We start from the raw sequence: 23,910 nt of genomic DNA on the forward strand, positions 1-23,910 counted from the left end.
CAAACCATCCAGAGACTCCTAATGAATTTCGTTACTGACTAATTAATTATATCATTACAAATCTTTATTCTCAGTTTTTTTTTATGTACAACTAATTTTCTTATAAAACTGATATATGGCGTATATATTCAATACTAAATGGAAGCCATTAAACTATTACCAACAACAACAACAACCCAAACATAAAGATCACTACTATCGATGCGAAATTTCCATCAAAGGATCTCTTTATTGGTAAAAGGCAAAGGATATTAGATTTTTTTTGTTTTAACTAATAGAATTTTTATAATATATGAACATTTTGCACTGTTCATTTTTTTAATTCTTTATAACGAGCCCTGCAAGAATAATGTTGTATAGAGTTCATTGCTCTCATCTCCACCCGCCTGGTTCCCATAGTTAAACACTCTCTCTCTCTCTCTCTCTCTCTTTCTCTCTCTCTCTCTCTCTCTCTCTCTCTCTCTCTCTCTCTATTCCGTTATGGGGACATTTCTTGTTCTAATGAAAATTCATTCGTCCGAAGTTCCAGCAATAGTGGTGCACTTCAAAATAAAACATATATATATAGTTCAGGTTGAACAGTGTTGAATATTAGGCAAAAGCTTACTAGGGCTGTTACAAGTGTTCAAGACAGCCTATTACGGTGAAAGACGGTGATCAATCAGAAATTATATCAAAAAATGCATTGATTTTTAAAGCTGATGTCATCATGTAAGAATAAAAGTATATAGTGGCATATAAATAAATTACATGCGCTTGTTTTTTATTGTATATTTACTAATTGAATTTATATCTACCATAAAAGTACCGTAGTAATAATGATTAGAAAATGGTCATCTATTAAAGCAAATGTACTTCAGTCAGTATTAAGTGAAAAGCTTTTGTATAACAATATTTCAATATTTCATTAAAATAAATCGAGGTATAAAGTATGAATTTTAATTCATTTTGAATATTTGAGAAAACTGTTTTCTTTTTTTATAGTTTAAAATACTAGGACCTGGAACACAAAGCTTAGCAATTGTTTGTACAATGATTTTTTGTAATTGAATGCACATGGTGATCAATGCAATCAATCGCAAAAGTCAACCGTGGTATACTGGTATTGGGTCGCCAGCCTGACTGGTCATCTTTGACGGGACGGTGAAAAGTTGAAAATTCATTATGTGGTAGTGGAATCCACTGATCTCTTTTCCGTAGAGATCAGTGGTGGAATCCCATATTATTCTCTGAGAGATACCGTACCATTGTTTTTCAGAATTGATCTGCTAAAATTAATTCAAGGTGGTCAGCTTGAGTCAGCAAACGTCACTTTTGTGTTGATAAATACGCATATTTTACCTTTTTATTTCTCAGCAAAAGTATAATTGGACAATGGATGTAGAATTCAAGATTGCTTATGGAGTTGCTGGAAGAAATATATTGCATTATGGTGAGAAATACATGTATAAACCTGACCATATACAAAGGTGTAGTCCCACATGTTATAAAATTTGTCATTTAATTTGTTGCAAATCTATCTTATCATGAAAATGGTTGTCATAAAAATGTCATTGACATTTTTTTGTTTTGCTTTTGCTTTGTATTAAGTTTAAGTCCCCTGTATAAATGTTGCAATAGCCTATAGTTTAAATTATGTGACATATTTTTTTGTTTTCATTGTCAGTAAGGGAAAGAGTTAATGAATAATGTGGAGAGATGTGTGAATTTTGCAAAGATGACATTTGAATGTTTATTGCAAAGTTCCAAACTTGTTTTCTTTCAGCTGTGCATTCTGACCTTGGGTTTGTATGGACTGATGGAGAATGTGTTTATCTGAGTGCAATAACCGACAGTGGTCATACGATACCATCAATGCATAACACAAAGACACTTGGAAAATTCAGGTATTTTCAGGAATTTAAACCTACTGTAGTCAACCAATAAATCACAACTTAACTCAACTGATATCCAAATATAACAAAGGAAGAAGAACAACAAGAAATACAATTAAACGTGAATAGAGAGGAGTGCAAAAGTTTGTTTCTCCTGTAGTTCAAAATTATTGATGTGTTCATCTGAAATTAATAGCAGTATTGTGAACTTGTAACTTTTATATCAGACAAATGAATTATTGGTGTGTTCTCATTATTCTAATGATGTTTGTTATCTTATTCAGAGCTCACATATTTGGTTATACAGTTAGCTTGATATTACACTTTTACCAGTTTGAAGCATACATGTAGTTCATGCATATTTGAGAACAAGTATTAAAGCAGTAATAGTGTGATAAGGGATTTGCTTAAAGGCAATCCAACATTGTAATAAGTTCATTTGTATGAAAGCAGAAAAAACAAGATAAACAGAATGGCGAAAGTTTGAACTAAATCAGACCAATACTAAAGAAAGTTATGAATGTTTGAAATATGAGATCGCCAAGTCTATGTGAATCTCAAATTGGCAGTTTTACTTTCAAGGTTGGATTTCCCTTTATTGCATGATTAAAAACAAGTAACTATGTGATCATTCAGAGCGATGCTTTGGTTTAAGTCATTTAGAGAGATGAGTTTTAGTGACCTTTGCACTTTTGTGTGAAAATTCTAGTGAGGTGACAGGATGTTCTTGGAGTCAGTGTCAGACGTTAGGAACACACTACCTAGCTGTGCAGCACAAGACTTGTGTTGTTATCTGGACAGTAGAAACAAGGTATGCTTGTACAAGATAAAGTTGAGTTCTGGTCATGCGATTGCATTGTGAAAGAAAAAGTGTGGAAGTGATCAGAAAATTTGATCATGTAGCATGTAAGTATTGGTGTGTACTGCAAGGTTCTGGAGTCATCAAAATCATAATAGATTTGGCCCAGTCTTGGTAAAGTAACAAGCACTGTACGGTGTCGGGCCTACTTACCTTGATTACCTTATCTTTCAATGCTCATTACTCAGCCAGTATACATTTTCTACCAAAGTTTTTCGGCAAATGACATTTATTTGTAATCTTGAACATTCAGTGTAAGTTTTGTTTGATTCTGTGATAATTAATTTTCTTTTTTTTACCAGAACTCAAGTTTATCTTTAATATCTTCAGTTAGTGAATTAAGAGAAGGTTTTATGACAACCATACAAGAGGATTGAGTGGCTGGGTTGATTGTGGGGAAGAAAGCTAAATTATTTGACAATAAAATGCAGTACCTTATGTAACCATACCATTGCTAAAAGACAATCTATCCTCACCAATATCCTGAGAGGGAGAAACAGTGCTAATATCAGGATCTCGTACTGCCCTGTTTTGCATTTTAAAGCATGTAAAAAATAATTGACGAACAAAATCTTTCTCATTCATGAAATTCTCTGTGAAGTTAATATGGAACAGTATTGCAGCCAGTGAATGCATTATGGTTGATGGCTTCTTTTATTTCACCTTTGAATAGGAACTCTGCCAGTAATCGTGAGTTCAAGAAATTCTATACAGTAGAGCACAGAGAGCAAGGAAGAGGTAAGTGTAGCTCCTTTATTTCCAATATTAAGGTGGTTTAAAAAATGAAGTGACCCATGAAGAATTGCTATGAAAGAAAAGTCATAATTGTTAAAAATCATTGTTTGATGCGTAGATTAGAAGTAGGTCCATTCATTAAGATCTAGAGCAAGTATGTACTCCTACTATCCTGATTAGGCTATATTATAGTAAAAGTATAATTCAGCTCAGGTATGAGAAACCGATAGATTACAACTACTTATGTCGGGTGATGTCAGTCCCAATCCTGGACCCGTTACATCTGAGGAGTATAGACAAACACTCCCAGCTGGAAGAACTTTAGTTCATAATGTAAATGATAAATCTTACACTAGACTTGATCTTTTGCAATTAAATGCTTTGCCCATTAACCAACAATGGCATTTCCTTCATCCTGATGTTATGAGAAAAATCATTAGCCTAGGAATAAGTCGTAACCCCAAACTCAGAAAGAGAGCCAATAGGTGTAAACGGGGAGGCCGAAGAAAACAACATAAAATCCATGTGCTTGTTTCTCAGTTTGGTCTAAACGACAAAACTTCTGTTAGAGGAATCAATCACGATAACTTAATTGTTATTAATACCAATACCGAAAAGATATATGGGTCTTGTTTAAAGATGTGTTTGTGGAATGCTCACTCTATATGTAATAAGACCTTCCTACTCCATGATTACATTTCTGAACATGATATTGATATAATGTTTATAACTGAGACGTGGCTTAGAGCAGAAGATCCAGTCGTCATAGCCGAATGCTCTCCACCTGGGTACACGTTTATGAATGTTCCAAGGCCGACCGATCCTCATGGAGGCATTGCAGTCATTTTCAAGTCTCCACTTCAACTACATCTGAAGGTTTGTGAATCTGTGACTTTCTCCACTTTTGAACTCGCACACGTTGTTAGTAATACAGGTTCGATTCATTTCCTGGTAGTTTATCGACCCCCACCTTCTTCACGAAATCGGTTTCGTACTGCAGACTTTCTTCAAGAACTTGATGATCTTACCGCTGAGATATCACGGCTATCTGGACGAGTTCTTCTCCTAGGAGACTTTAACATCCATGTCGATATGCCTTCAAAGTCTGAGGTAGCCCAGTTCCTTTCCATCATAGAATCAGCAAACCTGTCTCAACACGTCCATGATGCTACCCATAACATAGGTCACACTTTGGACCTTGTCATGACCAGGAATGAGGATAATCTACAGGGACAATCCTCTACAGATATTAATTCTATCCATGACTGCGTCATAGAGGACATTGTCATACACCGCAACCTTATGTCTGATCATCACTGTATACGCTTTGTACTGAAGTGTCCCAAGCCAGTGATGTGCAAAGTAAAGCAGATTTTTCGGAACTTCAAAGAGATGGACGTCGAAGGCTTCAAAGAAGCACTGGTTGTTAGAGTCAACAACCCGCTTTCTATGACTGGAGATGTAAATTCACTTCTTGCTGCCTATACCACAGCCGTGGCAACCTGTGTCGACGAGTTTGCCCCACAGAAATCAATTCTTCGCTCCACTAGGGTTCGTAATCCTTGGTTCAATGAAGAGATCCTTGTTGCACGCCGTGTAAGAAGACGGGCTGAACGGAAATGGATCAAAAGCTCTTCTGAGACAGATCACACAGCTTTTAAGCTATCTAACAGGCATGTAAATGAGATCATTATTAAGACAAAGCAAAAATACATAATGGAATTACTCTGTAAAGCTAGTGCCAAAACTGTTTTTCAAACGGTTAATAATCTGCTCCACAAGAATGTTAAAGTTCTCCCTATGTATGAAAATCCTACTGACTTAGCAAACCGTTTTGCTTTGTTCTTTGTCAATAAAATAAGTGATATTCACAACAATGTCACAGGCATACCTCCACGAAGTAGTGAAGGCTGTAGGATGTGCAATACTGTTTATGAGAATGATTGGAATGAGTTTGAAACTGTGAGCGAAGATAATATCAAACGCATTATAATCCATATGTCTAATGCTACTTCTATGTTAGATGCTCAACCTACTTGGCTTTTGAAGAAACTTATCAATTGTAATGTTCCTGCCTTAACTTGTATTGTAAACAGTTCTTTAGCATCTGGTATTTTCCCAGAAGCTGCTCACGAGGCTGTAGTTGTACCTATCATCAAGAAACTCAACTTAGATAAGGATACTTTACGTAACTACAGGCCTGTTAGTAATCTTTCACATGTTGCCAAACTGATAGAAAAGGTAGTAACTATTCAACTCACAGACCACTTAAACGATAACAGCTTATATGATCCAATGCAATCAGCTTACAGGTCCAATTTCAGCACTGAAACAGCTCTTTTGAAGCTACAGAATGACGTTTTAACATTTTTTGATCAACGAAGGTCAGTTTTCTTAGTCTTATTAGACCTTAGTGCAGCTTTTGATACGGTCGATCATGTGATATTACTTAATCGTTTAGAGTCTCGTTTTCATATATCCGGTGTAGTTCTTAGTTGGATGAAGTCATACCTAACTGGATGGTCATCCAGGGTAAATATAGCTGGGGAATTATCTGACCCATGGGTATCTGATTTTGGAGTTCCTCAAGGGTCAGTTCTCGGACCGATCCTTTTTAGTTTATATATCACCCCAATATCTGATATTATTAATAAATATGGTTTACAGTATATTTGCTACGCTGATGATATTCAGTTATTTATTTCTTTTGACCCACGCTCTTTGGAAAACATTAACGAAACACTCCACCAAATCTCACTGTGCATTGCAGAGATCAGCACTTGGATGTCGTCGAACTATCTCCAACTTAATAATAACAAAACTGAATTCATGGCCTTCTGTTCTTCCGCTCACCATCTTCAATATATATCAGATGTACAGCTTAAAGTAAATAATCAATTCATTCCTCTCTCTCCTAAAATTACAGATCTTGGTGTATGCATCGATAATATGTTCAAATTGACCTCTCATGTAAACCAAGTAGTCCGTAATAGTAATTTTCATCTCCGCAATTTATGGAGGATTCGCAGATTTATTGATTTAAAGACATGTCACCATGCTGTCCGAGCTCTTATTATTTCTAGATTGGATTACTGCAATAGTCTTTATACTGTTTTATCTGCTAAAGATAGAAGGAAACTTGAAACTGTCCAGAATCGTGCCGCTAGATTAATTTTTGGCCTTGGGTCAAGAACTCATACTTCACCTTTACTTAAGGAGCTCCATTGGTTACCTCTTCACCAACGTGTTCTGTTTAAATTCTGTTTGTATGCTTTTAAAATACTCAATCATCTGGCACCTGAATATCTTAATGACACCCTCCAAATATATACACCAACTCGTAATCTTCGTTCAGCAACCGACACATGTAAACTTAACATTCCCAAATCTAGACTCTCAGTAGCTGAAAAACGCTTTGCAGTAGCTGCATCAAAGACATGGAACAGCATCCCTCTTTCCATAAGGAAAATTACCTGTCTTGCCACCTTCAAAAGATCCCTCAAAACTCACCTTTTCCCCCAATGATCTATGTGATATGCTTCCTGTACTGTACTTTCTTGTCCTCTTTACATATATTTGTATTTGTAAGCGCTATGGTACTTATTGTTTTTAGCGCTCCTAAATATTCGATATTATTATTATTATTAGACATTGAACCAACCTAACCAAAACTGGTACTATATTCTTTCTGGGGCTCTGGGCATGTTGTTAACTGCTTCTATAGGCACAGTTTACTCAGCTACTCTGATAATGATTGCTATAACTATACTTATGAGTAGAGTTAGGTATTACTATTACTTCCTTCTTAGTACATATAATAACCTTGTTAATGGAAGTAATTCACTTAAATTTTCCCCAAAAGATCATCCTTTGCCTCATTATAAGAGGAATTTACCTCTTTTGCATATATAAGAGGTTTTGGGTCAGTCAGGTTTTGAACAGCTCATCATTTGGATCCAATTCATACATCATACACGTCTTGTAAATACCTTTTGCAGGATGTGTATGGCACCCAAGAAAGCCACTCCTGGTGGTATTCACCAAGTCTCAAGTTGTCCTCTACAGCATTCAGAATGGTGAGACCAATGTCCTGGACAATGGACTGGACATTATCGCTGCATGCTGGACACAAGATGGACACCATCTAGCCTTAGCTGATGGCAACCAACTTCAAGTAAATATTATATCATGTCTAAACTCCTGTAAGAGCCTTATTGGATCATTTTTTGTATAGTTTAATGCTACTTACAGTTCCCTACTTTAAAGTGTACAAATTATCTAGAAAAATCATTAGTGTACTGCTGGAATGTACAAGACTAACCTTAAAAAACTTAAGGCAGCGTTCTATTGGCTAATGGATAGGGAATATGAAGAAGAAGAAAAAGATAACAAGATTATCCTATTAGAATTAAGTTATCCAATGTGCATTTGTGTTTATCTGTAGCTATGTTTAATTTAGCTATTATCAAGAATGAAATCTTACATACTGTATGGTGGTTTTTTAATTTTCAATGGTAGATGTAGATGTTCAAGTATTATTATATTGAACATGTTTTTTTGCTAAGCTGAAAGCAACAAAGAAATTGTTATATATTTCAATTTAATCCATTGCTTTCTTTACCACTATTACGTACAGATTTTTACAATGGATAAAGAGAATGAGACGACAACAGACATGCAGTCTACATTGATAGAAGGGTATGTGATCTTCAAATCATACAAATAGTGTATGTCGCATATGTGCTGTGGGAAAATATCTACATAGTTTAGAATAACGGGAAGTGAACTGAGAATGGCAATTCAATGAAATGATTTGAAAAATGTCTAACAGGTCAAAGGGCATTTCATTGAAGGAAGAAATGAATTAAGGAAACAAAGAATTGCCCCTGTCGTGTACTGGTAGGTCTTTCTTTACAGACAATATCAAAATACTGTGATCTGGAGAAAAGTTCCAATAAAAGATAATTTCAAATGCTTCCCTTACTGTTCCACCTGCCAAACATCCACATTTGTAATAATATTCTCCTCATCTCTATGACATTGTTCTAAGAAAATTATTACTTAGCAATCTATTTCTTTCTGTCTTATTTTTTTAATAGCAATCTTGGTTCTGTATGCTCCATGATACCCATCTCAAAACACACCATTGCTATAGCAACTGAGCTACCTCTGCAGAAGATTGTGACAGAGCTGTCAGCTGACCTGTTTTCACCAGAGACTTCAGTGAACGAGTGCAATAAGGAGGATGTACAGAACGGTTCCCATTCTGTGGTGCGTGAAAGCAGGGCCTGTGTGCCCGTCACTCATGACCATCCTGATGGCCATGCCTTGGTTTATGACTTGAACTTGGAAGCAAATTGTGACCTGGTGAAACTTCCCATCAAAAGGAATGTGGAAATTTGTTCATCATTCATCAAACAAAGTACAGAAGGGGACATTGGTTCATTGGAATCTGTCATCAATGGTCACCAGAACAACTCCTCTGCAAATGCTGACAAGTCTAATGCAAGCAGGATAGTTGAGGATGCATTGAAAGAGAGGAAAGGTCCGATAGACGTGATGGACATTTTATCTCGGACAAAAGAGCGTAAAAGGAGCGATCTTACCGAAACCAAAGTAAGCAATGATGAGAAACATAGTGGAAGCATCAATCCTACAGTTAACAGTACTAATGAAGGTGAAACAAAGGATTGTCCAAAACCCATGTATGCTCCATGCAGTGGGATGAATGGCCGGGAGGCAAGGACTTGCATGTACCAGGCTGAATCCATTGATGAAAAGCCACACTATCACCTAACCAAAGACTTGAAACTGGAAAGCAATAATGGATGTCATGAGGGCATACCTATAAGGGGAAAAGCCAGTATAGTAGGAAGCAAGCTTCAGACCAGGCATGATGGGAGAGAGAAATCATCAAGTGAAAGTGAAAACAAAATGGTGGACCTGACCTTCTTGAGATCACATGGTGCAAGGGGAGTTCCCCAGTTCAAGCAGACAAGAGAGGTAGGCCTAAGTACTTCTATGTCTTTTTCTGCAGAGTTGTAAATCTTGAATAAGAAAAATAAATTTGTGGAAGAGCTACCATTACTGCAAATAATAATAAATAATACATTATATTTCTATAGCGCTTATTACAATGTTTCTAAGTGCTTTACAAAGTTGGCAATACTTAGATAATAATACATTCAATATCATACTTACATACTTTATACTAATCAACCTACAATTAATTCAAAATACATAAGCACAGATACATCTAGTCAATACATATAAATACAATAGAATACAATTAATTTTAGGGCAAAACATTATAAATTCAAATTAAGGCAATTACATTACATCTACAGTGAATAACACATTCAAGCTACAGACTAACAGGGATTTACAGGGAGAATTAAAAAGGAATGTCTTTAGGGAGAATTTGAAAGAATCTAACAATTTTTTTAGCAGTTTAGCATTGAATATTTTGTTTCTCAAACCTCTGTCATACAGTTTTCAATTGTGGATTATTTTGTGGAGTATTTCATAACAAAATATTATTCTGAACCAGAAGGGTATTAACTCTGTGTTAAAGTATATAAAATTACACCCTTCTGGCTCCAAACTATCATATGTGAATGACTGACTATAACCTGACACCAGCTCTAGAAACAATACAGAAATGATATATTATGACTTCTTTTAGAAAACTAGCTTAGATAATCAATGGCACCCATAAATTGTCATGCTGAAAGAAAAACTTGAGATCAATTTATTTCAGTACATATCGTAGATAGATGATGAGACAAATAGTATAACTCTAAACTCTCTCTCTCTCTCTCTCTCTCTTTTTTTCCTTTGCTTAATGAACTTGTAATGAAGAATAAATGAATTTCCATAAGGGGAGCCTTCCAAAGTTGCGACTGTGCCCGGACGCGTCGGGGCGCGATGAATAGAACAGTCGCGTCTCAAGAGACGCATTGAGGCGCAAAGGGGCGCGAAGGGGCGCAATAGTCACCCTCATCTGATTCTTGCATATGAAAAGAAACTGTCTATTGTTGGTATAAACCCGCTCTATTCTTCTTGCGCCCTTTTGCGCCCTACCAGGCGATGGAAGATTATCTTTCGCGTCATTGTTCTCGCTCGGGATGCGCGGTACAGCTTAAACTTGATATATAGCAAGTATTTGTCGGCCAAAGCCTGTCTTCCCCTCCTCCGGTTCTCGTTCTGATAAACATTCCATTGTTTGTAAAAACTTGATGTATTCTTCTCGCGTCGCGATCTATTCTTCTCGCGCCGTTTTGCGTCGTAACGGGCGGGGTATTATCTTTCCAATCATTGTGGAAGCTTTGCGATGTAAATTGCTACAGCACAGCATGAACTTGTCTGGTGGGAGCGTCTTTGTTTCCGGGGGGGGGGGGCAATCAACACACATTTTATTTTTGTTGGGTTTAATACGCCTCCTTTTAATTTTTGTGACGACTGTATGAAATGTGAAATAAAGATGACTATGTACGATTAATGGTTGTTTAATTGCGAGCTTGATTGTCCCCAACAACAAAAAAATAAAAGGCGAATGATGTGAATGAATACATGTATGCGGTTATAGTCGGCAAATTGATTACTGTTTAGGACGCTTGTTATGTTTGTAATTTGAATGATTATCAACATATTTGTATAATTCCCACATTGCGATATTATTCTAGCGTCCTAATAATGGACAAAGGAATTATCTTTCTCTCCCGTCATTCATATTCACGCTACGCGTTGCCACAGCCTGAGCTTGGAAGAATATATATTTTGTCAGTAAAATCCTCTTTTTTTCTTCTTCTCCTCCCTTGACTTGGTGCTAATAAATTGAAGGTTTGCTTATTAGGGATAAGGAGGACAACATCAAACAAAAGATCTACTCAAGATGACGCTCTTTTCATTTCACCTCGCTGTTTGATAAAGTAGAGTTCTGTATGAAGCGAATACAAAAGAAAAGTTCGCTCTAAAGGAAAAAACATAAAATGCTGTGGCAGGATATCACGCCAGAGATTTGCCTTCGAAAATTGGCCGTCCATAATGCGTTTTGAATCATAATAATTCCATAGCTCTTTTTAAAAGTGGAATGAATAGAAAAAAGAGTCTAGGAACTATATCGAGATTATAAAACATGTGTGTCATGAAGATGTAAACAAAAAGCATAGCTTGATGGCGATAAAGTTGAGCAGCAAATGGAAATGCCATACAAAACATTAAGCAGTTCATGGTGATAATTTATCATTCGACTTCTACTTTGCGCTATATGTACTAAATGATCGCAAAACGGGCAGGGACACAAATACAAACATCGATTTCTGCTCTAAAATTCGAATCATTTATTCGTAGATTTGTATAATTAAGTGGCGAAAGTGAAATTTTGAAATCATACTGCACAGATACAAAAACATACCAAACATATTTTGATTCTAAATTTTAAAAGATCTTTTTAAAAGGAGGGAGGCGCTTTAGCCCAGTGGTAGAGCAGAGCAGCTCGTAACCGGGAGCTCCCTGGTTAGAAACCAAGTCGATATGCTAGTGCCCTTTGGTAAGGCATAACTCAACATTACATTTCGTTCGGAGAGGTCTTAAAGCCGCCGGTCCCCTGTTTGCCTAATTCAGAGCATATGCTTCATGTAGCAGCCAGGTAAAAAAAAAAAAGCAAACGGTACAGGAAGCTACCTTTTATGGATAGGCCTAAATTGACGTTTGACTTAACTAGGGAGAAGAAGGATAACATCAAACAAAAGATCTACTCATGATGACGCTCTTTTCATTTCACCTAGCTTTAAGAAAAAGTAGAGTTCTATGGAACGAATACAAAAGAAAAGTTCGAATGCTGTGGCAGGATTTCACGCGGCCGAGCAAGGCTATTGTTTGATCGCTATAATTGTCCGACTTGCTATAGATTCTTGTTTAGGTACACTATTAAGGCTGCGTATTATGTGTGTGTGTGTGTGTGTGTGTGTGTGTGTGAGGGAGGGGGGCGGCGAAGTGAACGGCCGGACGTAAATGGCAGAGGCCCATCAGGAGGGCTCCGCTCGCTAGTTATAAGGACCGCTATTCATTGGACAACTATTCATGAAGACCGCTATTTGTAATTTTAGAACATGGTCATTATGCATAAGGGTCATGAATTCGTAATACGATATCCCCCTCCCCAAAACTAAATAAATAAATAGAAAACTAATGATGCAATAACAAATAATGCCCGGTAATTGGTGATAGCCGCCTATGAGCGGAACAATGGGCGCACCAACTATTAGCTGCTCAAAGAGCTGTCTTTTGTCATTGCGTTGCAATAACAATGTCCTTGTAAAAGTTACATGTACTATAATATCCGTATGCTATATAACACCCAATGTGAACATGACGTGTTTAGGCCTTATAACTAAATACAGTGCACCAATGCAGTGCACGTTAAAACAAAAGACTTTACTAGCGCTAGCTAACAAATATGAAACGTCAAAACCTCACGAGCAATTGATGACAACAAATTGTTACGTCAAATGCCACCACCAATACAGTTTCTTCGCGAAGAAATATTCAATCAAATTTCATGTTTGGAACATATATAGGCGATTTCGAATGGTTCGAGGTGAAAATAACGAATATCGTGTCCGATAAACACTCCTTCTTTCTTCAAGGTCCCATACGATTCAAACATAATTTACAATGTTTATTTGCAAATAATAATCTCTCTGGGAGTATATCGATTTCCCCGATAATGCAGATATTCGTTTTTTTCGTAAAATTAGTTTTATAATTTTGCAGGGAGACAGTGTTCCTTATGATTCGAGCAGAATTTTGGTGAGTGCATTTCGAAAAAGAGCGTCTTCCATCTACCGAAACGTTTTGATGATGCAGGCTCCCGACAATACGATTATCATTTCTGTAATATCTTTAATTTGCAGATGTTTGTTTGTTTCGTATGACATATTTATAAACGCCCTATAATCTTATTTCAAGCAGAATCTTACAATGTCTTTGATTATAAGTATCATTTTGAAATCACGGTGTTAAAATACAATAGCTGATTTTGCGAAGATTTAGAGAACCTACGTTTCTATTCTTTAAATCGATCTTGCATGAGAAAGAACAGATTGATGATATAGATATATGACCTATTTTGATCGGATGACAGAACAAAATAATGCAATATGAAACAATAATGTGCCAAAACATACAGAAAGAATACAATTATACATATCGTTTCTGTTTTGTTCGTGAACAAATTAATATAATTGAAGTATTGAACACATTGATGAACAGAAATGAACAATCATGCCAACGTCAATGCCTAAAACACTTCGATGTTGGGAGGGAAATTAACAATCAGAATAAGAATCTAAATCAATGTCATGTACGTAAAATAATAATGAAACAAATCAGTAGCCAAAGTGAAAATTTTAGAGTCAAATCTTTCAAGACGAGAGCGGACACACACGCGGGGATTACATGAATAACTAATGCGTTGGAACGGGCGCGAAAGCTTTTCAAAGTTAAGCTCCCATTCACAAATTCACAATTCACAAAGAGCGCTTCGCCGTTAAGCGCACCGCCCCCCCCCCCCCCCACTGAGTGTTATGTAGGGTACGCATATGCATGTTCCCTCCTTTTGAAAACAGCCCCCTAAGTCCGGTGTGTAAAGTCAATACGGGCCGGACTTTTGTGTACTAGACGAGCCGGACTTTGGTGCGTGAAAAGTACCCCTTTATAACAATAAGTCTCCAAACAATAGGCAGATTTGAAATTGTGAGCATGTGCTTAAATAGTTATATCGGGATTTCCTGGTTATATTGAAGACGTGGGCTAATATTGTGTACATGTGTGCCCAGTATTTCTCCCTGATTGTTCGACCAACATTAAATTGCTATTGTCCAGCTGACTTTTCTATAGGCTTTTCTACCCTCGGCGCTGAAGGGCAGTGGCGGATCCATGGGGGGGGGGGGGGGGGGGGGGTATTTTTTTTACCTTTTCTGGGGTTTGCCCCCCCCCCCTGGCGCTCAAGGGGGGGGGCGGGTGCAAATTTTAAAATTTTCGAGGGCCAACAAAAAAAATGTGCTCACACCCCCCCCCCCCCCCCCCCACTGAGCGACTTTTCGGCCGGCGCGATTTTCAAATTTTCGGGAGCAAAAAAAAAAAAAAATTGTGCTCACTACCCCCTCCCCCCCCCCCCCCCCCCCCCCCCCCCCCCCCCCCCCCCCCCAAATAAGCGACTTTTCGGCCGGCGCGATTTTCACATTTTCAAGAGAAAAAAAAAATTGGGCGCCCTCCCCTAAGAAATCCTGGATCCGCGCCTGCTAAAGGGATTGCGGAAAATTTAAACACTATTTGTGTTTCGTGATGACCCAGTAGAAGAAGAATAAGGGCTAGCCCCCCCCCCCCCCACCCCTAAAGAAAAAATGGCCCAAAACAACGCAATCATTATAAATTCCGTCTACTACTTGATACCAAAACGCGCATGATGGATCATTATTGAGACAGCTAGTGAGACAGTTCTGTTACGAGAAGCAATTGAACGAATTGCCATGGCTTGTATTATTTGTTTTAGAACGCACTACGCTCTTTCGATACCACGTGGCCCCAATTAAGCACAATATATACGTATTTCAGTTCTTCTCAACAATGACCTAGATCTAAAACTGGCCGCGGCTGTAACCCCCCCCCCCCCCCCTTCTTCGTAAAGAAATATTCGTTAAAATTCTTTGGAATAGAATGATAAACTAATTTCTTCTTGAGATATGTTCGAGGTGAAATTTCAAACATTATTTCCTGGTAACGCTCTTCTTTTTTGATGCATGTTCTATTCTTACGATTTAGGCATAATTTACTATGTTGATTTGCAATTGATAATCTCCCTGGGAGTTTTGCGATATCCCCGATTATACGGGTACAGTGTATTTAATTTTGTTCGTAACATTAGTGTTTTGCAAAGAAAGAACATTCTGAAAATGAGCGTCTTCCTTCTAACGAAACATATTGATGATGTTCTTGACAATACGGATATCATATGCATAAACAAAAATCGTAATACAGATAAAACGCTTTTTAAATCAAATTCAAGGAGAAACTACGACATTCTTGATTAAGTATCATTTTCAACATCAAGGATTTAAAAATACGTTATCTAATTTTAAGAAGATTCAAAGGATATATGTATTGAAATAACAGACTGATGATATAATTATATGATTTATAATGATCATACGACAGAACTGTTTACAAGATGCAACGAAAATTAAAGAAAACAAAACATGCGATAACATCGCTAGAGGAAATATACACAATTTTAATGTAATATGAATCAAATAAAGTGTCAAAACATGCACGAGGAAAACAATGTCAGAGAGAGTGTGGTAAATATAAAATAAAGTTGTTTTTGTCGTGAACAAATCAATTTGTATTAAAATTAATATACTGAACACAATCATGAACAGAACAGGAGGAGATGAAATAATGAACAATCATGCCAACGTTAACGCCTACAGAACTCCGATGTTGAGAGGAAAATAAACAATCAGAACAAACATTGTAACCAATGTCATGTACGTAAAATAATATTAAAACAAATCAGTAGCCAAAGTAATGCTTTTCAGAGTCAAATCTCGCAAGACGAGAGCGACACACAAGCAGGCACTATACATGAATAACTAATGCGCCGGACCGGGCGCGAAAGGGCGCGAAAGCTATTCAAAGGTTAAGCTCACATTCACAAGTGTCAAGTGCTTCACCGGGGCGCGCCCCGGCGGGGTAATTTCGTAACAATGAGACTCCAAACAATAGCCAGATTTTAATGAGCTGGGAACCATCTGATGTCCTCTCGTATCCGACGCAAAAAGGCGCCTCCTTTGTTCTCATATCCTGCTCTGCGCCCCGACGCGTCGCGGCGCAGTCGCAACTTTGGAAGGCTCCCCTAACATTACAGCAATATCAGTACAGAAAAAGCAGAGAATGAAATGACATGAATAAAATATCTCTTTCAAATCCAATTGTTTGTTCTTCATTTATGAGCTAGCCAGGAGCAGGAAGCTGTGCTAGACTGACATTGTTTGATGTGGGAAGCAAGAAGTTTGTATCTCATAGTGATCTCCATGGCATCATTACACCTTCTATTATCCACTACCAAGTGAGTCTTTTTTAACCTCATTTCATTTTCATTTCATTTCATCTTTATTGATTCATGGTAATACATAGAAATTCTGTTTCCATTGGCTTTGTTACAAGGTACAATAATTTTGCAATTACAATGCACATAACGGTAGAACATAAAACGAATCACACTAACGTTTTACAATTGTTATATATTTGCCTACATGAATATGATTATTTACTTACATACATATCACAGGTTCTTGGCAAAAAAGAGAGTTTTTCTGTAAGAAAGAGATCCTAGTTATTCTTTGTTCAAATGTACACTATATCATTGATACTTTGAGGTGGACTTTGCTGCCCATGGACTAAAAGGGCTAAAAACTTGTATAAGCATGATCAAATGTTATTTATTAAGTACTTTTTTGTGCCATGGGCTAAACAATAATACAATATGAAAACCATTGTTATCTTTACTCACAGCCAAACAGCAGAGTAATAGCCATTGGCAGTCATAGCAGAAGAACTCTGTCTCTCTTTTCATTGAAGGAATCTTTGTTAAAGAGATTACCTCAAACAATTGTAAGTATACCTTATTAATAAAATACAAATGTAGTTATTTAAGACACCTTTATTATGACTTGGAATTATTAGGATAAATGATTTAAATCGAACTATCTAGTTCGCCTTCTGTAGAATATGCACAGATTTCATGATCTCTTATAATTCTGAATGTACTTTGAATAGGTTAATGTTGATTGATTAGAGTTCATATGCTGAAACTGTCTGTAAGTGTATATTACACATCCATGCAGCAATAGAGCGTGCACTTCCCAAGTCACTATCATTTCATTAGATTATTGTAAATGATGTAAAGTAGATACATGTCATGTATATTGCAAATACCATATAGTAAATTAATCACATATCTTGTTTCTAGGAGCTTGGCGAGACTGAGAGGCCTGTGGGAGTATGTTCTATACCTGACACGAAGGGCAGTATTCTAGTTGCTGTTACGAAGCCCGTTTCAGATGATGGCTCTTTCAGAGGTGTACTTCCATCTTCAGCTCTGGAGGCAAGGCATTTATTTCTGAAGATAGTGGATCTTCCTCTTGGACAATCAATTAGTACTAAAGGTGAACAAAATAATGATATTATGTCCACAGTATACCCATTCTTCAATCTATCAAAGGGCAGTCCAACCTTTGTAGTATAAGCTATTTATGGGAATGTTGTCCAGCACTATGTCACAGTGACATTACCGATTCAGCCAGTTTAAACATGCCCATATATATCTATTGATTAAAATTATTTTTTAATCATAAGTTTCTTATTTTTTGTCAGATTTCATTCAAACTTTCACCAGTCTCTTTTTCTGACTTTTCTGCTTTCTGGAAGGATAGTTTATTAATGATGATTCTTTCATTAATCCTCATTAGCATGTTTGTTCCTAGCTATCTGTGTGTCTTTGCATTTTGATTAAAATGAATTTATTTTGAAATGTTTCTCATTTTTAGATTTTGATAACTGTGCATGATGTGTTCAAAACAAAAGAAAATACATAACATGTGTCAGTAATCAAAATTCCTTCCTTTCAATCATTAGAGACATGAATAAATCCATAACACTCAAGGACAAAATGTGCATGTTTTCATCACCTATTATATCTGATTACATTTTTACAGAGGTTACTGACAGTAGGTCCTTCCATCGTGATGGGGCAACCTCCGCTCCAGGAGATGATGATGACGATGGTCTCCAAACACTGCTTCTACCTGGAGGAGTGGCATTCAATGCAAATGGAGAATCAATGGGGAGGAGGTTGGGAATTGAAGTTCTAGAAGAGGATGAGGAACATGATGCTGCCTCAGTAGACCCGTTAATAGGACACACATTAGATGTGCAACCACAATCTAGTCAGAGTGGCTTGTATCCTACTCCTGAAAATGCTGGTATGTTTTCAGGATTATGTTTAGTACTTTTTCTGCCTCCTCTTTTTCTTGATATTGCTTGCTTCTTATTACCTATACATGTGCTTTTCTTGCAAATTTCTTTCCTTCCCCTTCTTTGGCTTTTTCTTCTTCTTTTCTTCCTCCTTCTTCTACTTCTTCTTCTCTGTCTTTGTCATCTTCTCATTCTTCATCATCATCATCATCATCAAACTTTTTACTGGTGTTTTGCTAAATGATTATACTCCTAGTTATATTTTAACCCATGCAGAATACTTTGGTGTTTGGTGGTTTACCTCATCATATGTGAACAAGTCTCTCTTAAGCTCTGATTATTTTCTTTTCTCTCACAGCATATGTCAATCTCAGGTTATTAAACGATGGACAAGTCTTCCAGAAATGCTTCCTACTTCAGTCAGGCTTGCTTCCCCTTCAAACCATTCTAGATGTCTTCCACCTGTCGCAGGTTGAGATGCAAGTTGGTATGTAGTGTTCGATATGAGGTTTTCTTCATTTTTATTTTTTATTTCATATCGTCTTTTTTCACAAACCATTATAAAAACACTGTGTAAATGAAATATACATGCATAAGAGTTATAAGAGCAATACAAGATGTACATGATGATTGTACATGATGATAGAAATGATAACAACAGAAATATTGTGAGGTAAATGATATTGAGTTGCAAGTTGGTATGTAGTGTTGGATATGAAGTTTTCACCATTTGTATTTTCATTTATATTGTCTTTTTTCACAAATGATGATCAAAAACACTGCATAAATAAAATGAAATATACAAATCTCATGGAAAAAAAGAGGCATAAGAGCAATAAAAGCAATAAAAGCAATACATGATGATAGTAATGATACCAATAGAACTATTGTGGAGTAAATGAGTTCAGCCATAAAAACTGTTTGTGATGCAAGCCTGAATGGGTCTAGAGGCAAGGTCCCCTATGTTAGAGCAGATTATAGTTTACAAAATGAACACAAGTAGAACTGGATTGATGAAATAAGAAAAAAGTCCATGCTCATCTTGATCACAAAAATTGTTTGATAAAAAAAATCCTGCAAGCTTCTATTTTTAAGACAGTTGTTCAAAGGCATCGTTTAACAATGTTAAATCTGAGATGCATGGCCCTACGTGTTATAAGTGTCTGTGATATGGTATAATATTGAAGCCCTAAAAAAATTGCGCTTCAAAAAGATCATGAAGTGCCTCAAAAAAGTAAAATCTTTGAGTGACCAGTTTTACCATACTCATTTCCCCCAATAGACTGTAGTGTTATAAAAACTGTTAGGAAAACCAATTTTTCAATTTCGATTTCCTATCATAAATACCTTGATAATCAGACAGGAGATCGGCTTTTAAAATTCATGGGTCCCTGACTGACCTAAAGGTTTATAATTATCATTGCAGCATGAGCTATATCCAGAATTTTGTTTCAGAATCTGAAACAAAGCTACCCAATCCCTTTAACAATAACATTCTGCAGTACATGTGTCATAATCTTTGTGTTCAGAGGGAATTAGTGCTCTAAGTTTGATTAATTTACCAACCTATTTTCTCTTGACCACAGGGCCTCGCTGGATTGTTCTCACTTCAGACGATGAGGGGGTAGTTCCACTTAGATTCAGCGCAGGATCATCCTATGATATTCGCGAAGCTACTGTCTAGAACCCTTCAAGATAATCTCATATTTATAGCCCCCTTCCAAGATGATCTATAGTCAGCAGCCCCATCAAACTGCATTCCTGTCATCAACATTTTATAATTGTCAGTCATTTGTGAGGATTCAATGTCATGTACATGTACATGTTAATACATTATTAGACTGCAATGTAAGGTTCTGATTAAGATCTATGAAATTTACTGGACCCCCTAATAGGATATTCCTAAGCATTGACCAAACTGTTTAGTTTGTGTCCTTTTCATAAGGTGAGGGACTGGCTACAAGAAGCTTTTCAAGCCAATTTAAAAGATGTTTTTGGACTAAACAGATTGATAACTCACAAATCATCTCCAGTAGGTTAAAGTGTACCAATCACCAATACATGTTTTGCTCTTGATGTAAGGGGTTCCATATGGCTATACTGCAATCAAAATATGAGCTTCTAATATTACTTCTACCAAGTGATATTGCAATTATATACATTCTCAGTGAACAGTTGAACCTTTGATGTGTAGACTAGTTAACGCACAGGACCTATACTAAAATAATAAATAATGTCAAGAATTGACTGAATTAAAGGTACATGTATACTTTTCAGTTCATGTTGTGTTCATTGTATCAAGATTAAGGGTGAGGAGAAGTATTTGAGAGGGAGACTTCAATGGATGAGCAAAGAAATGTTAAAAAGAGGAGAAATAAAGAGAGAGAGAAAAAGAGGGGGAAAGAGGGATAGAGATAGGGAGAGAAGGATAGAGATAGGGAGAGAGAAAGAGAGATGGAGAGTAGAAGAGGGAGACAGAGAAAGGGAGGGAGAGAGAGAATTTTAACTTATATTGTAAATGAACACAAAACTGTCAGGAATATAACATGTGCCATCTATCAATTTAATAATTTGGGCGGCAGAAAAAAAGGCAAAACAAAAGAAATCTCCAGATTAGTTCAAAATGACTCAACATCTTTTCTGATAAATTTATTTAAGGCTATGGAGAAAATAATTCTGAAAATCTGTTGGAAGAGTAGCTATAATTATATGAGAGAAGTCTGGGAAATAAATATAATGGAATTTATTTTCATAATTGAGTGAGTTGGCAATGAAAATTAAACGGAATTCCTGCAATATACGATATACTCTTCCTACTCCCCCTCTCCCACCATAAATTGTGGGCTCGCCCTCTCTCTCTATTTCTGTCTCTCTTGCCCTATTTATTATCAATCTAAGTCACTGGTGTTAGCTCATACTATCTCCGCAAAAAGTTCTGCCTAGCTTGTATAAGCATTCGTATTAAAAAAGTATTGAATGATATACATGTATATGTTTGATGGATACAAAACATTGTAGTCCTTTGTGTAATAGGTTCACTCTACTCGTAAGTTCATTATAGGTTCATTGTATCAATAAATTGAAACAATTACATTAAAATGTATACTCTTAGTGAGATAAAAGGGGGTGAACATATCAAAGTCTATTATTAAATAAAAAGAAGAAAAAAAAAAACACTAGCTGAGTATCGAACCCGATACCCTCCAATTATCGCCTATCCACAAGTCTAATGTGACTCTGCTAATCGCTTGTTTTCTTTATATTAAAACTCTGTTTTGTTGATGGAGTCGGAAATGAGTATCCTCCAGACAGTCGCTCGCTAAAGAAAGATGATAAATATTACCTGTTTACTTTTCTTTTCATTTTTTTTTAGGGGGGAGGGCGGGGCCCCTTTATTAAAAAAATATATTTTGACAAGTCAATATTATGGACTAAAAAAATAACAAAAAGATAAAGCAAAATAAAACTACAGAGGGTAAATGATTAGCTGGGAATCGAACCCATTATCCGACTGTGATGCGTTCGTCGTGCAGTCAGGGGCTCTCTGTATTGTCAAAACGTATTACCCCCTATCCCATCCTCTTTTTCTTTTGTCTGACCAAAGAATATTAATTGATTGAATGCACTTTAATTTAAGTCGGCGACGTTGATATTTATATGTATATATTTATGGAAAAAAATCAGAAGTTTACCGTAGATTATTTCATTTGAGCACATCTCATGCTTTTAAAGTTCAGTTCATAGCTTGATTATCGATGATATTCAGTGGTAGATGTGGACCTGGGGGCGTTTCATGAAACAATCAGTCGGTGGTTTTCACCGACTAATATCATGTTCACCGCCAATTCTTTTGTCACCGACTATTTTCCAGGCCTGTGATTGGTCAAATTTAGTCAGCGCTGACTAAATTGTTGGTGAACATGATATTAGTCGGTGAAAACCACCGACTAATTGTTTCATGAAATGCCCCCCAGTTACAAAGACTGCAACAGTGGGTACGGTTAAAAGCAGATGAGATCTCGTCGAGCGAATTATGATTTTCATTTCGCCGATGCCACCAATACAAGAAATGACTGCGTTTCTTATGAGCTGGCACGGCTGACTTACTTTGCCTATACACTATTATGTAATACCACCTCTGTGTTCGTGTTCCTCTCTTTCTCTCTCTCTTCCTCTCTGTCTCTGCCTCTCTCTCATTCTCTCTGTCTCTCTCCACTTTCTCCCCCTTCTCTCTCCACTCTCGCGCTCTCTCTCTCTCTCTCTCTCCACTCTCTCCCTTTCTCCCTCAACGTTCCTTCCATTTTCTCTTTATTTCCTGCTCCCCATTCTCCTTTACTTCCTTTACTCTCTGCGTTTTACATTTGCCTGGTATTCACCAATTTGTTTTCTTATCCACATGTTCCTAATGTTTTTTATAATCTTGAATTATTGTTAAATAACGAATTGTAAATGCGTTTTTAATCAAATATTTGTAAATCATGCATGCAATTCAGCCTTTGGCTGCGATATGTTGATGAATAAATACCTTACCTTATCTTACTTTAATTAAATGGAATCCTGTACATTGACCTTTGCTGCATTCTAATTCTAAAATTCTCCATTCTAAATAAAAAAGACTAAATAAATGCCTGGTTTAGGAATATCAATTTAGAATTTGAATGTGGAAGTTAACCAATGTTGATTTTTAAAGAGGAGGGGGGGGGGGGGGGGGGACCTACTTGGAAAAAACACTTGTATCGAAGTGGATCCATCGAATGTACAAACACATTCGATCACTTAGAAGCCTAACGAAACCAAAATTGTATGCAAAGAAAGTATCTTGTCAGCATTCTATAGGAAGATGATTGGTTATATTATGAACAAAATTCTCTCAGAAAGTAGGTATGGCAAAGATACTTTCAGTATCGCACAGAAAACGAAGTGTGTTTCCGTAAGTACTTCCTTATATGTACCACGTCCAATATGCAGGCCACATGAATGAAAAGGTTAATTCCAATGGCATTCGAAAGATAATACTAATTTAGAACTTCCCTCAAATGCGCCTTGAGCATTTAATTAAAATGGATAATGGCGCTATATAAATCTCATGTATTATTATTATTATTATTATTATTAAAACGAAAGGGTGGAAAATGTATCATTGTGGGAAAATAACGACGGTTAATTGAAGACTCGGTTTTAAGGATTGCAGTTGTTTTATTAAAAAGTCTGATTTTCAGACCCTTGTACCGAATGGTCGTAAGTTTTGTGCTGCGCAAAGATTTAATAAGTTTAATTTTGGCCATTACAAGAAGTGGGTTGTTAATTTGTAAAAATGCATCAAAAATAATTTTTGCCTAGTGCACATATTTACAATATTTTTTACAACATGAAACATTTCTATAATCCAAAGACTGAGTATTT

General features: G+C 36.6%; 1 protein-coding gene across 1 annotated transcript; it reads left to right on the top strand.

Annotated features, from left to right (window-relative positions):
• The first annotated feature begins 1,257 nt into the window (after window positions 1–1,257).
• Window positions 1,258–20,716, top strand: LOC105440180. Its single transcript, XM_030995027.1, has 13 exons — window positions 1,258–1,432; window positions 1,766–1,886; window positions 2,584–2,685; window positions 3,407–3,471; window positions 7,467–7,642; window positions 8,105–8,166; window positions 8,568–9,471; window positions 16,490–16,600; window positions 17,047–17,145; window positions 17,504–17,699; window positions 18,249–18,515; window positions 18,866–18,994; window positions 20,094–20,716. The coding sequence occupies exons 1-13, from the start codon at window positions 1,375–1,377 to the stop codon at window positions 20,189–20,191; spliced, it is 2,388 nt and encodes a 795-aa protein (XP_030850887.1). The 5' UTR covers window positions 1,258–1,374; the 3' UTR covers window positions 20,192–20,716.
• Window positions 20,717–23,910: the final 3,194 nt, after the last annotated feature.

The sequence above is a fragment of the Strongylocentrotus purpuratus genome, unplaced genomic scaffold, assembly GCF_000002235.5.
Source record: "Strongylocentrotus purpuratus isolate Spur 01 unplaced genomic scaffold, Spur_5.0 spur5_scaffold_21, whole genome shotgun sequence".
In the NCBI taxonomy this organism is placed as follows: Eukaryota; Metazoa; Echinodermata; class Echinoidea; order Camarodonta; family Strongylocentrotidae; genus Strongylocentrotus; species Strongylocentrotus purpuratus.